The 12,680-nt window shown below is 44.2% G+C and overlaps 2 protein-coding genes across 3 annotated transcripts in view; one reads left to right on the top strand and one right to left on the bottom strand.

Annotated features, from left to right (window-relative positions):
* LOC128875743 (headcase protein) overlaps positions 1-12,680 on the top strand; it is a 160,104-nt gene that overhangs the window by 77,781 nt on the left and 69,643 nt on the right. The window lies entirely within an intron of this gene.
* LOC128875753 (serine protease inhibitor swm-1-like) lies at positions 8,162-10,776 on the bottom strand. 2 transcript variants are annotated; one of them, XR_008456876.1, is made up of 6 exons: positions 10,627-10,776; positions 10,147-10,259; positions 9,461-10,061; positions 8,419-9,309; positions 8,234-8,358; positions 8,162-8,176 (listed from the first exon to the last, which is right to left on the bottom strand). XR_008456876.1 is itself a non-coding variant. In XM_054121613.1 (3 exons), exons 1-3 carry the CDS (start codon positions 10,670-10,672, stop codon positions 9,972-9,974), a joined length of 249 nt encoding a protein of 82 aa, XP_053977588.1. In that variant the 5' UTR covers positions 10,673-10,776; the 3' UTR covers positions 9,875-9,971. The 2 variants fall into 2 exon arrangements, 1 of the variants encoding a protein (XP_053977588.1); XM_054121613.1 differs by lacking the exons at positions 8,162-8,176; positions 8,234-8,358; positions 8,419-9,309 and having other exon boundaries at positions 9,875-10,061.

Raw genomic sequence — 12,680 nt, 5'->3', positions numbered from 1 at the left:
ATGAACACACGTTTCGAAAGCGATGACCTCGTAGATACATTCAACCTTTTAATTTGTACGTAAACAGTTGCGCGAGAAGGATAATCATAGGACGCGGATAATCGTCGGTGAACGGATTGCGTAACAATTGATTAGACGGTTCGAGAGAACCATGCTCGAAACGTCGACCCTCGTTCGGTAAGCGACGCGGTGGCCACGCACGGATGCGTCCGCCTTTAAAACCTGGCACCGTTAGTGATTATCGGCCGTTTCGAAAACCCCGCCTCCTATTTCCGAGGGACGATTACGAAAGCGATTACGAGCGCGTCTGACCTGGACGCATGATTCCCGACGAAGGAACACCGGTTGTTAACCTTTCGCTTCTTGTTATTAAATAGTGAAACGATATTATATTATATGAGAACCAGGAATTCCTTTTTAACGCATTGCCTGTTTCTCACCGAGGAAAGCGGGGAGTGCATAACACAGGCTTGGTGCATTTGAAAGTAGGAATATCTGTTCCGATGTATTTTCATTTCAATTTATTTTCTTTCAGCAGGATAAAGTGTATATTTCGACGTACTTGCAGTTAACATGGCTGTTCCTATTTTTCCCTCAGCTTTCCCTCGAGGGAATAAATGTAGAAAGTTGTTTTAGACTTCAATAATCGATTAACTGGTTCGAACGAATTCGTTGTGGTCCATTAGAATGAAGTTTCGCACCTCACTGGCAAAAGGTGTTAATCCGGTTGACTCGTCTTCCGAGAAAGGGGAATCCCGCCACGGTTCGGACAGGTGTATCTGGTAAAAGAGATCGAAAGGGCTCTCTGACCCCTTGCAACCTTCACCCGTGCACAATGGAGGTCAGACAGAAAAGAATCCCGTAGACGTGTGATCGGCCTTTATCGGCGCGCTGTCGAACACCCCTCACGGTTCCAGACCAACTCGAGCGGGATTAATTCCTTTGTGCTCCATTTTTACATCCAGAATTCGAAACGTTGTTCCGCGGGGCTTGTCGTTTGATTCCGTCGATTCCGTTCGTTTGTGTCGATTCTTTCTTTTTTTTTTACACAACAGAGTTTGGACGCTTTACAAAATAAATTTGAACGATTGATCGGCGAAAGGAATTCTCCCGTGCTGCGTTCCAGGTTTTGTGTTCCAAACGATGGGTTGCGATTCGACAAAGGGGCCTCAACGCGAGATAAATGGCCAATTATCGATATTTTACTGTCGTCGCTGTGAATTGTAATGTGAAATGCCTGGGGATCATTTTTTGTCTTATGTTATGGGAAGGTAGAGAATTTGATGGGTGTCGATAGGATCTTTCATTTCCTTTGTGGAAATAATAAAGAATATTCGAAGACGATTATATTAAGACTCCATTTAATTTCGTCTCGGTTTCAGAATTTAACGCACTCCATTTTCGCACTTCCTATTTTGGGGTGATAACGCTAGCAAACGGTTGACGACTAAGGCTATCCATTGCGAGAGACATTATCAACGCGAAAATTGCGTCGGATAGTTCGCATATCAATGAGTATGCATGGTCGAAAATAAACCTGTCCGCACCGGTGCATTCCATTTTTAATTTCATTACTACTAACCCACGTGACATACTTTTCCGCGCAGTCATTTAAATTCCTTTGTACTTTTACTGTCCCTTGTAGTATTCGAGGTCGCAGATAACAGTCCATGATTTATGCGAGGTAAGCGCAAAATGTCTCCGTTGGGTAATTAAATCGCAACCCGTATTTATCGTTGGTGCGTACAATACGCGGTCGCATACCTGGCACGAACTGTTAAGATAAAAGGAAAAACAGGCACGGTATAAAAATTGAATTATTATTAGAATTCATTTTAAGTAGCTACTAATCGTGTCGCGCGTGGCTTTATTTTATTCTCGACGAGCTTGTCGTATTTAAACAGGTACGAAACTTCGCGTGAGCCTAGTTTCGCTACTCGAAGCAACCAAAAGGGTTCTCCGAGACGTTGGAACGCAAAAATATGGTAACACCAATTAAAACGAATATATTGCTGGTCGTAAATCAATTTTATGGTGACGGACGGGACCAGCGATCGAAGTATACCGAAGATCGAGGCAAAATAAACCGGTCGAGCTTTCGAGTCGTTCGAACGCTCGATCGCTGCCCTCTTCGAAACGCGAGGACAAAAATGTCCGACACGGTCTTTGACGCTGCCCGTTCGTGTGCATACACGTTCCCTTATTCGTTGTTTCTTTACCACTCTTTTTCTTCTTTCGCACCTTCCTTCGATGTACAGGGTGTCCTGGTTAAATCCGAAAGGAATCGTGCAGAAACAAATAGAAATTGTAGAAATTCCTTGTGGGATATTTATCGAATTAAAATATGCGAATGACTCTTGCGAGCACTGTTTGATTAATAAACGTGTCAACCCAGATACAAGTGGAAAGACGAAGAAATGGAAAGTACGCAACAGACTTTTATAGAAAATGGAAAAGAATATGAATTGTGTAGAATAAACGTTGAAACAATCGATGATTGGCGTTTCTTGCGACGCAGAGTATCCCAGTGGCTGCTGGCGTTCATTTTTCTTTTCCCATTGCGAGTGTCTTCGGCACGAGAATTATTGCAGTCGTGTCGGGGTCGTTAAACCGCCGGAGCTCTCTCGAAATACGTGCGTGAAGGCTATGCAAATTTCAAGTCAGTCGCTTTCGTGTGACCCGCGCGCGTTTCGTTTCCCTGCGCGGTTCGCCGTGTTCATGATTGACGCGTTTACTTTGCGCGGAGGAGACGATTTTTCCGACGTGTCCCTTATTTGCAGACAGAGAATCGCGCCGTGTAATTTCTTCTCCAACGGAACCCGCGACTCTCCGCGCCGTGAAAGCTCCGAAGAAACGAGCGAACCTTTCTTTTGCCGAGAATTCCCGTTAATTCGGAGCGCATTAATATCAGCAATACCGTATTTCCGATTCCTTTAGCGATACCCGCGATAGAACACGAAAATTTAATCATTTTCCATCGACTTTATCTCTTCGGTCTTCATATTTAAACTCCAATGTAAACAGAAGCAACACAATGGCTTCGATAACGGGCGATATATTTGATGTGTGGAGATTAAAATAATCTTAATTATCTCTTCGCATGTACGATTATATCTCTTATGACAAGCGTGCACGCGTTTCTTATGTAATTGTGTATCGATTCACGTCACAATAGATAGCCGAACATGTGCCGTGATACGGATATTATGATAATTCCTACGCAACAAACCTGTCACCGCTATCAAGGATATTATTGTTCCCTATTTACACTGGATTAACGAAGAAATTTTCTCTTTTATTGCTCTCCCGCAGATATGTTTTACGGTTGACTTTAACTGAGACTAATTACAGCGAAGAGCTAGGTAAATACGAACCCAAGATGTGGACGAGTCCAAGACGTGCATGTATGCGCGATGACTCATGAATGATAATTAATGAATACGTGTTACGTCGTAAAGATACCGTTTAAATGGAAAATAACGACCGCGCAAAAAAGTTCGTTTTATCGCGATAAGCGTTAACATGAATTGTGACACGTGTCCGAATTCATAATGCACAACGTTCAAAACTTTAGGAATAAATTGTATCGTTGTCTAGAATATTGGAGTAATATCGGTGCACAAGTATTCGCTGATTAAGGAAATTTTCTATACGCTGCGTAACGTTTCCTGCGGAAGGAACAGAAATAAATTGACCGCTTAATTATTCAGTGTTACGATTCGCGTAGATCGTAAATGCACGGCAGGCTAGAAGAGGTCGAGGATATACTTCCAGAGATAGTACGTTTTTAAAGTTTCTCCCGCGGCGAGAGCGGAGCTTTGTAGGTCAGAAACGCGATCGTGACGACACCGACGCCGCGAGACGCAAAAAGCGCCGCGAGCACACGAGCAGCGGTTAGGAATTTGCTGCAGTTTATGGGACACGTTAGCTCGTTTGCAAGCGGCGCGGAGAGAGGGAACACGCTCGATCGAGAGACGAGAGCTGCCGTTCGGTTTGACAAATGGATCGAAATTGCCAATTAACTTCCACGCGCGGGACAAACGCTGATAAAGGCGACGCGTTATCTGAAATCAAGCGTGAACAACGCGCAACCGAATCGCGACCCGTTAATTTACGGAACGTGGCTTTTTTTCGCGCGGCGTGTGTCGCGTGTCTCGATTCTCGACTCGGTCGCGAGATTATCGTTCACGCGCCATCGGCTCTGTGCGATTCGTGATGGGACTGATAAACGTTAGGCATGGAGCATTTCGATGTCGAACCTCGGGAGTCGATTAAATACCTCGTTAGAGAAATGAAATGGAACAGTCGAGTAATGGAACAGTCATTGACATAATTAACTCGATATAAAAATATCGAATTGGTGGCTTCGTATTAGTTTTAAAGGAATATAGTATTCGTACGTACTGGTATAGTATCGATCTGTTGTATCATTCCCGTCGCTAGGCGTAGAACTCTTTTTATTTGTAGCCGCTCTCTCCGCGACCGTCTGGTCGAGCGTGAAAAGTAAATCAACGCGCTCCGTATGTACTTGGCCGTTATGTACCCATTATTACTCCCATCAGTTATATACATCGGATCCGTGTTCTGCTTTGCAGCTTTTTCCTTCGGTCTCCTTCACGCACGATATGCTGGACACATTAGCCGCGACACGCTGCGATAGTTTCCTCGACGTTACGTCCACGGAATTCAGCGTTTCCTGTGCTATTACGCGTGAATCGATTCGACCCCCAGATAATATTTTCTACCCCTCATTTTTCGTGGAAACGGTCAAGTTTCAGAACTGGGTGAAACGTTTCTACTCGCTAGTCCGTGTTTTCATAAATAATTCATCCTTCGTCGCGAGCATTTTCTATGTAGAATATTAACAGCGTGGAAACCTTTGGGATCAATTCACCGTTACCTAGATTCGAGCAAATCAAAGTGTGACTCTCAGCACATGCGTCCACATGCGCCCAAAGCCTTACCTACTCGTATCTCGATAACCAAGTCTCGGTCTACGGAAAAGGACATTTCGATTAGCATAAAAATTGAAGCATGAATGCATTATATCCCAGACATTATGATTAACCGATATCCTAATCGATTTGTCCCTTTTTTTTCTGTCGCAGGTAAATCTTCCGAGCGACTTGTACTTGACTCGCAGAACCGGTACGTAATCAATTCGCGAGAGGAATGTTTCCAAGTTCCGTTGGAATGGATTGCGCGACGGGAATGGAATTCTCGTCCCGTGAGTTTTTCGGGAACACCATTCCCGTCCGCCTTAACGCCCCGTGGGGAAGGAACCGTGATTTATACAAGCTTGATCGACCGCCCTAAGCCTCTCTCGTTAGAATCGATTGCGCGCGAGGGTGGACGACCAAGTCTCTGGCCACGTCCCCGTGGAATTAGGTCGTCTCGACGGTTCGATCAGATTCCTGGAAACAATTCGGTCGACGTGTCGCTGTCGAACTTATCGCAAACTCGCCCGAACAAATTTCACGCGTTAAAGAACTCTCCGGAGAGCCTACTCGTGCTCGAGTGTCGTTTGTCCGCACGGATATCTCGGGGATTCTTCGCGTAACCATTTTCTGCTCGTGGCTAGGGAGTTGCAGAGTAATCGTAGACGAGAAGATAAGACGGGAGATTGCGGGGAATTTCACGTGGGAAGGAGCCGCTCTAATAGAAATATTTTGGACCCTGTGGAACCTCTTAAATTTTTTTTTTGTTTCATTATTAATATAGTAAGTATTAGTAGAATTAGGTGATGTATGGAAGGCTTTCTTGCTTGAATCAGATCGTTGTAAATATAGAAGTAAGCTTCCCCACATCCAGATAGGAATGAACAGGAGGGGGCTATACCTCGCACAGATGAGTACGTCGACTTCGTTCGTTAGGTATTATTCGTATAAAATTTCGCCCGTCCGCAGTCTGGAGAGAAACAATTCCCCCAGCGGTCGTTAAAAGTTCCATCGCGCAGAAATCGGCTCGTTAGACGAATCCTCGAGCAGGAACGCGCTTCGGTAGGAGAGGAATAATGATAATACACAAAGCGCGTTTCGACGAGGCGACGTGCAGCGTCTTCCTAATGACGTCTCCTCTCTGACCGACGCACGGACGCGAATCAACAATTTATTATCCATCGTATGAGGATCGATACAACGGGCCCCGTAGACATATTCCCACGTTGATACTGAAATCTATCCGTCGGCATTGTCGGCGTCCTCCGTCGTTCCCCGTCCGTGCGTCGCGAGGCTTGATTGCCAGTCGGCTGTAAAGAACGTTCGATGCATACGCCGGCGTGCAGCGATTTGCAGGAGACAGCGGCAACGTCCGACTTCAAGGTAGCGAAACCCAGTCAGTGGACGGCTTATGTAAGCTCTTCGAAGGTATGCTTTACGCCTGGGAACGATACGCGCGCGGAAATCGATAAAAGACTCGCCTGGAATAAGAATTTCGAGCAACGATGCCGCGAAAACCACTTTTAATCCTTGATTCGATCCGGGTTAACCTTTTGCCATTTTATTGACACCTCGAGTTTCAAAGAAACTAAATCTAAAGAAATATTAGGTATTGTAGATTTGCTGCGTGAAACCTAATGGCGACTGAGAGTCACCTCTCGAGTGCAAAGGGTTAATACAAGAGTGTACTCGTATGTTCCAAAACATGGCGTGCGTGCTCCTCGTTCGATTACTCAGGAAGCATCGTACTAAAACACATCTTGTATATTCGTGGAGACTTCAATGCATGTAAACGCTAATTTAAACACCGTTGGTAATGCTTCGTTGGTAATGTTTCGTTGGTAATGTAAAATATTTGGCCTTGTTTCTCTTGGATAATGGCGATAATTTAATCCTTCGTTTAATTTTATCGTGCCAGATATAATTCTCCCTGTGATTCGTTCTAACTACATTTTGAAAGAAACTGCAAAAGAATATCCTCATCCATGATCGGCCCGTGCCATGCGCCAGTCGACGTGCGGAACGGTACATGGAATGGTGGAACAAAGCCCGGCAAAAATTGTCATTCAACGCGAGTACCATATGCGTGGAAAGACAATTTCCGATCGATGTCAGTCGTCAGATGACACATCGTAGTTCTCCAAGACGCGCGATTTGCATTTCGCCTAACGTATTACGCAACACGGTGTTCGCAGACCCGGCGTCTTTCTTTTCGCGTCTACAAATGGATGATGGAACTGTCGGAGAAGCGAATAAAGATCGATGAGACTCGCGCCATTTGCGAGCCGTCTGAGCCCCGGGCTCGATTAGGTTCGTTCGCGAGACCGTACAACAGAGACGGGTAAAAACTCTTATCTACATAAAAATTTCGAGTAATGAATAAAACATGGACAGATGTGTCACTTCCACGATATAAATGATAATGCGAACACAAAACGAAATTAATAAATGGAGAACTTGATTGTACTCTGGATTCAATTACTCTCGGCTCTTTCTTTTATCGGCTCGATGGGAGATGGAATCGTATTGTCTGATTGTATAAAAAAAAAAACCTGTGAATCCGGTGATTTAAATCTAGAAAAGGAACGACTATGGCGCGCATCTATTGATCGCTATTCGAATAAAATTTTGCTCGTCTACCCCTTGCAAATTGTCGCTTATCTCCTCGGAAGACGTGGGTGAAACGTTTCCAAAGTGCACTTTCCGGTTAGGGGTTCGATACGCGAGTGGGAGGCTGTTGCATGCTAGACTTTTGCTTTCGAATTCAGCTCGTCACGGAAGTTGCCACAGCGTGAACGAGACATTCCGGTTTTGTTAGAATGTTGAGATGGATATCGAGCGTGTAGTTTCGATAAACTTGCTTTCTAACGCCTGTGTATATCCGATACGTTGCACGATTCCACAGCGCCCGCTTGTCGAGGCGAGTTTGGATAGACAATGCGTTTAGAGAACTTCGACTTAAATGGAGTGACACGATTTTTTTTTTTTTTTTTTTTAAATAGAGCTTAGATATCGTAAAGACACCTTTTTGCTTCGTACTCTCTCGAAAGATACACAGCACGAGACAGACGATGCTCTTCGACCCATGATATTTATTATTAATCATAGATTTAATACAGACCTGTCATTCACACTTCAACAAACTTCTTTTTGCACTTCTCGAGCTTGACGCATTCTTTCTTTTCATTTCGGACGAAACCTTCCTTGCACCTGCATGCGGCTTTCTTGGGATTACACACCTAAAATAATAATTTAACGTATTTCAAGGCACAACGGTGAACGTACGGGACACTCACCAATTCTGGACAAGTCTTCTCGTTCGGTACGGGAACTTTGCAAGTTGGTTCGCAATTTTTCGCGCACCACGACCACAACTCGTTGTGAGGGCACTTGACTAACGGTCGAAATTCCTCATTTGCGGCTGTTGAATGAAAATATTTAAATAATTTATGTAACGGATTTCGCGAAATTGTGAACTTACACACGGCCATTGCTGTAGTTAGGAGGACGAGAAGGATGACGAAACGAGACATGGTCGATTTTTAGATGATTTCGCTGCGAGTTCACTTTAGTTTATGATACTACGTGTTTAGATACCAGAGATTTTATATACTCACGCCTTTATGCAAATTTCTTCCTTTCGAGATAACGCTATCGTAGGAATTATTGTGGAAGTAATTTTTTAAATCAAATGATCGATGGCAAAAGCTGAGTAAACTCGATGTCAATGGTTTCTTACGTTCTTTACCGTGTCGCCAATCGAGATATTTTGCCACGTGCGACGATTACGTTATATTTACGTTTGATTCAGCTATACGTTGCCCTGATAAAAAAGTCCTTCGAGTTACATGTTTTCAAGCAAAGTCGATAGCTTTATCGTCCCGTCGAACTGAAGATTGCCAACATTGTTATCTGGTTACACGTTTATCCAGTGCTCGTTGAGGATAGATTAGAGTTCGAATTATATATAGAATGAAATAATTTACAGTAAATAAATACAAATGTAATGACTTCATGGTGCTTTTATTTGTCGAGTCCAACGTATATAATCTACATTTCACGAACGAGGATCCTTCCAATTGGGACATTTCTGTGGTGGGATACACTTTTTGTTGTTTCTTACGTAACCTGGTTTGCACCTGCAGGCAACCAGATGTTTTTGGCACTCCTGAAACCAAAGAGCTCGGAATATTTCAAGATTTTATATCATTTTTAAATAGACAATTGTTTCCATGACTCACAAATTTCGGGCAGACTGTAAAACCATCGTCCCAAATGGCACAGGTTACTTCACAGCTAGTTCCACACCTAGACCATTTCTCATATTGGGGACACTTCTTCCTTGGTTTCGGAGTAGTGTGTTTCGCTGCAGCTTGAACAGAAATTCATTAATTACTCGAGCCGAAACAGTCTTTCCTTTAGCCCTTCGCGCATCCGCAATCTTTATTCGTTCGTTTGATAATTAAACTTAAGACAGTGGAGTGCAATGAATTAAATCGTGTTCCGATTTAACGAGGACTTACTAGCAGCTACGACCACCATAGCGATCAGGAGAAGAACGAAGACGTATCGAAACATTGTCAATCCTTATTCGATGTTACACGTCTTGCATTCGCTCACGTCTGCGGGCCTCTCGAATATTCTTCGTTTTTATACTCGTGATTATCTCGATAATGTTCGCCACGTTGGCTGTTCTTTCGTCAGAGATAACATTGGTATCGAGGCTGTTTGGTTGTTCAAGCACACGGCGAATTTCCGTACTATACAATCTCTGATTCAGTGATTTATTGTCACTCTATAATTATTCAAATCATAAACAAAAAACATACTAAAACGATGTGTCGTGTATATTGTTAGATCATAGCAGGGCTGAATATTAAAATAATGGTACGATTACTTTGGACTGTTTTTCTGGAGGTGATTGGAAATAAAACAAATTTCTGCGTGCAAAATTGTTTATTATTGTCGTTGCATTAGAAGCGTAGTTACACGAAGGGGTTCGTTAGGGAGCAGAGATGATCGTTGATAAATTTCCTAGTGTTTTGGACATTCTGACAAGGGAATACACCTATCTCCGTCTCTGAAGAAGCCCTCCATACAGCGGCAGGCAAAGTCGAGAGGAGCCTAAACACACATTTGCCAGTTTCGTGAACGTATGGCCTACAGAGTTTTACAAGGTATGCTAAATGACAATTGCTCCAACACTTACGCCACAGAGTCTGAACGACGGATCTTCGCAGCTTGGCTCGCACATTCTTCCAAGGCCTGACCAGAACATATTTTCAGGGCATGGTTGCTCCGATGGGAAAGCGCTTACACCCACTGCTCGAGCAAAAGAAATTCAAAACTTATAGGCGCCCAGAAAAATTTGGCTCTAGGTCTTAAGGAACTCTTGTTCCACGTAACAGTGGAATAAAATATTACGTCGTCCCAAAAGTTCCTTTCTGTGACAGTATTTATATAAATAGACAACCTAATTTCTCAGAGGTTGGTGTTACACAGTAATAGAGCAAAATGGATCCTACACAATTCAGTAATGTAACATAAAACATAAAACATTGCGACCGTATTACTTATTAACGAAACGGATGAGACTTTTGGGAGAGCCTAATAACTAACCTCCCTCGATATGCAAAGTCTCCAGCAGACTCTAATAATAATAGAACAGATCGAACGAAGAGTAACTTACCAGCAACCACAACCAGAAGGACGAGAGCGAAAACGTAACGAGACATGGTTCTTCCACAGTTTCACTTGTTCTACTTTTAAGCTATATTTTTGTTGTGTTAACTTTACTCAACGATCGCTACTCCTTTTATACCCCCGAATTTTCATGAATATTTATACAAGGATCAGTATTCTCTTACTGACTAGATAACGTTATCATAGCACTTGACAAATTATCTTTCGCTGCGATTAGGGATAGGCGAGTTGTACAAATAATTTTTAAGCTTGTTTACGCAACAATGTTTACGCGAACATACTTTTTCGAATGATTTATAATATGCTCCGAGAATTAGGTTATCGCGGATATTTCAGGGAACGCTGTCGAACGCAACAATTGAGACGCTACACGTGTTCGAACCACCGCGATACTTTTCCGTGGAAAATTTTGCTCGTTTACGGAATCATGATTTTCATTTAGTGATTTTCGCGTGGCGACGAATTTTCGTCGCTGCGTCGAATCCCCCGATGTATCCGTTACGAGCAGAGTCGTCTGGCGTTAACGAGGTATCGAGGAACTAATTCCGAGTGAAATCCACTTAAAGAGCGAAGAAAGTGGAGAGAGAGATTCGGGCGTGTAAAATTCGTATCCCAGTTGTTCGGGGGAGGGTGGTTGGTAAATTATCGGCAGCTTCACGGCTCCTCTAATTGAGCGGTTTGATCGAGCGACCCCTCGATTCCAGGCTCACTCGAAGTCTTCGTTCGCCTCTGGTCGCGTCGTTAGGCACCTTCCAAACGGGGTTCCGAGCGAGCTCTCGAACCAATGTCGTCGAACTTCCCCTGTTGCCTGAGAGGAACATCATCCCCACCTTTGGCCCCTTGTCGGACATTTAAATGCAAATACACTTTTTACTTATATTTATATGCAAATACGCGGCTGTTCCCGCGGCAGACGGGGCGGGGGGGGGGGAGGGGGGGAGAAGGAGGGCACGGACGACACCGAGCGAATGAAAACGACGTATTTCGCAGGCGAGAAAAGGGCGCACGCGATACGTCGCAATTACCGCTGTCGCGTGTACTTCGCCCGTTTCGATTCGATGAATTTAGCGAACAGTATCTATACGGAGCGCTCGAGTTACGTCTCGAGCAACCTTCTTCGAGATATTCCTCTCGGCGTAAAGGAAACGTCTCAATTATAGCCGCAGTGCTCCGCGAACTTTTCCTCGAGCGTTCGACATTCACGCGACGAATAACGTAACGAATTCACGTGAAGAATATTTATTTCAAGTATCGCGATGTATCAAAGTTCCCGATACTCTCCGCTCCAATTTTCCACGGTTTTCCCGTATTATTTATTTGTCTCCATTCCTTCCGCTACTTTAGATAGCGGGCTATCTCTTCGCTCCCGAAGATTCAAACTTCCTTCGGGCGTGGGGGGAGGGGGGGGGGACAATATGGCTCACAGTTACGCGGCGACGTTTCTCTCTGGCCCGCAAATTGCACGAGTTCTCTTATCGTAACCTTCGGAGGCTGGGAATCTCATTCGGAGACAGTGCATCCTCTTTCCTCGTCGCATAACGATACGCCCGATCACGACTCGCGCGTATAGCTCGCTTTTGTATATCGTTATCGGTTATCTGGAAGCTTCCTTCGTCGGAACGTGTATCGAAAAGGCGGATCGAGACACGTTCTCCATATTCCTGATCGCTTTCTCGATTCGCAGCCTCCTACCATAGACAAACATCGCGCAGGGAGATTTGAATTTTATGTCTTTACTCGGAACTCAAAGTTGGGCTAAATTTTCGATCGGTTCGACTCGTTCTCTGTTCGGTTCGTCTCGTTTCTCCGTTCGATAGATTATGAAATATGATACGGACGAGGTAGACCGGAAAAGTTCCTTTTCGAAATTTTCCGGACGGAGAAAAGATACGGAGAGATAAGGGGAGGGTCGACGAGAGATGTCTAAGATCGCCGCGAAACGTGATATTTAAAATGCAGATGCACTCATTTAAATACCCCTGGCCGTTCGCGATTTAATCGTCCTCGTTTCTCTGCGGCCCTTCGCGGTTTGCTCGTCCC

The sequence above is a fragment of the Hylaeus volcanicus genome, chromosome 4, assembly GCF_026283585.1.
Source record: "Hylaeus volcanicus isolate JK05 chromosome 4, UHH_iyHylVolc1.0_haploid, whole genome shotgun sequence".
In the NCBI taxonomy this organism is placed as follows: domain Eukaryota; kingdom Metazoa; phylum Arthropoda; class Insecta; order Hymenoptera; family Colletidae; genus Hylaeus; species Hylaeus volcanicus.
This window is presented reverse-complemented; position numbering and strand designations above follow the sequence as displayed.

Excerpts from the sequence above, each read along its gene's own strand:
- LOC128875753 (XM_054121613.1), bottom strand. The coding sequence starts at position 10,672 with ATGTCTCGTTACGTTTTCGCTCTCGTCCTTCTGGTTGTGGTTGCTG. Across the intron at positions 10,260-10,626 it reads CCTTCTGGTTGTGGTTGCTG|TGGGTGTAAGCGCTTTCCCA; the intron begins GTAAGTTACTCT and ends TTGCTCGAGCAG. Across the intron at positions 10,062-10,146 it reads CGTCGTTCAGACTCTGTGGC|GCTCCTCTCGACTTTGCCTG; the intron begins GTAAGTGTTGGA and ends ATGTGTGTTTAG.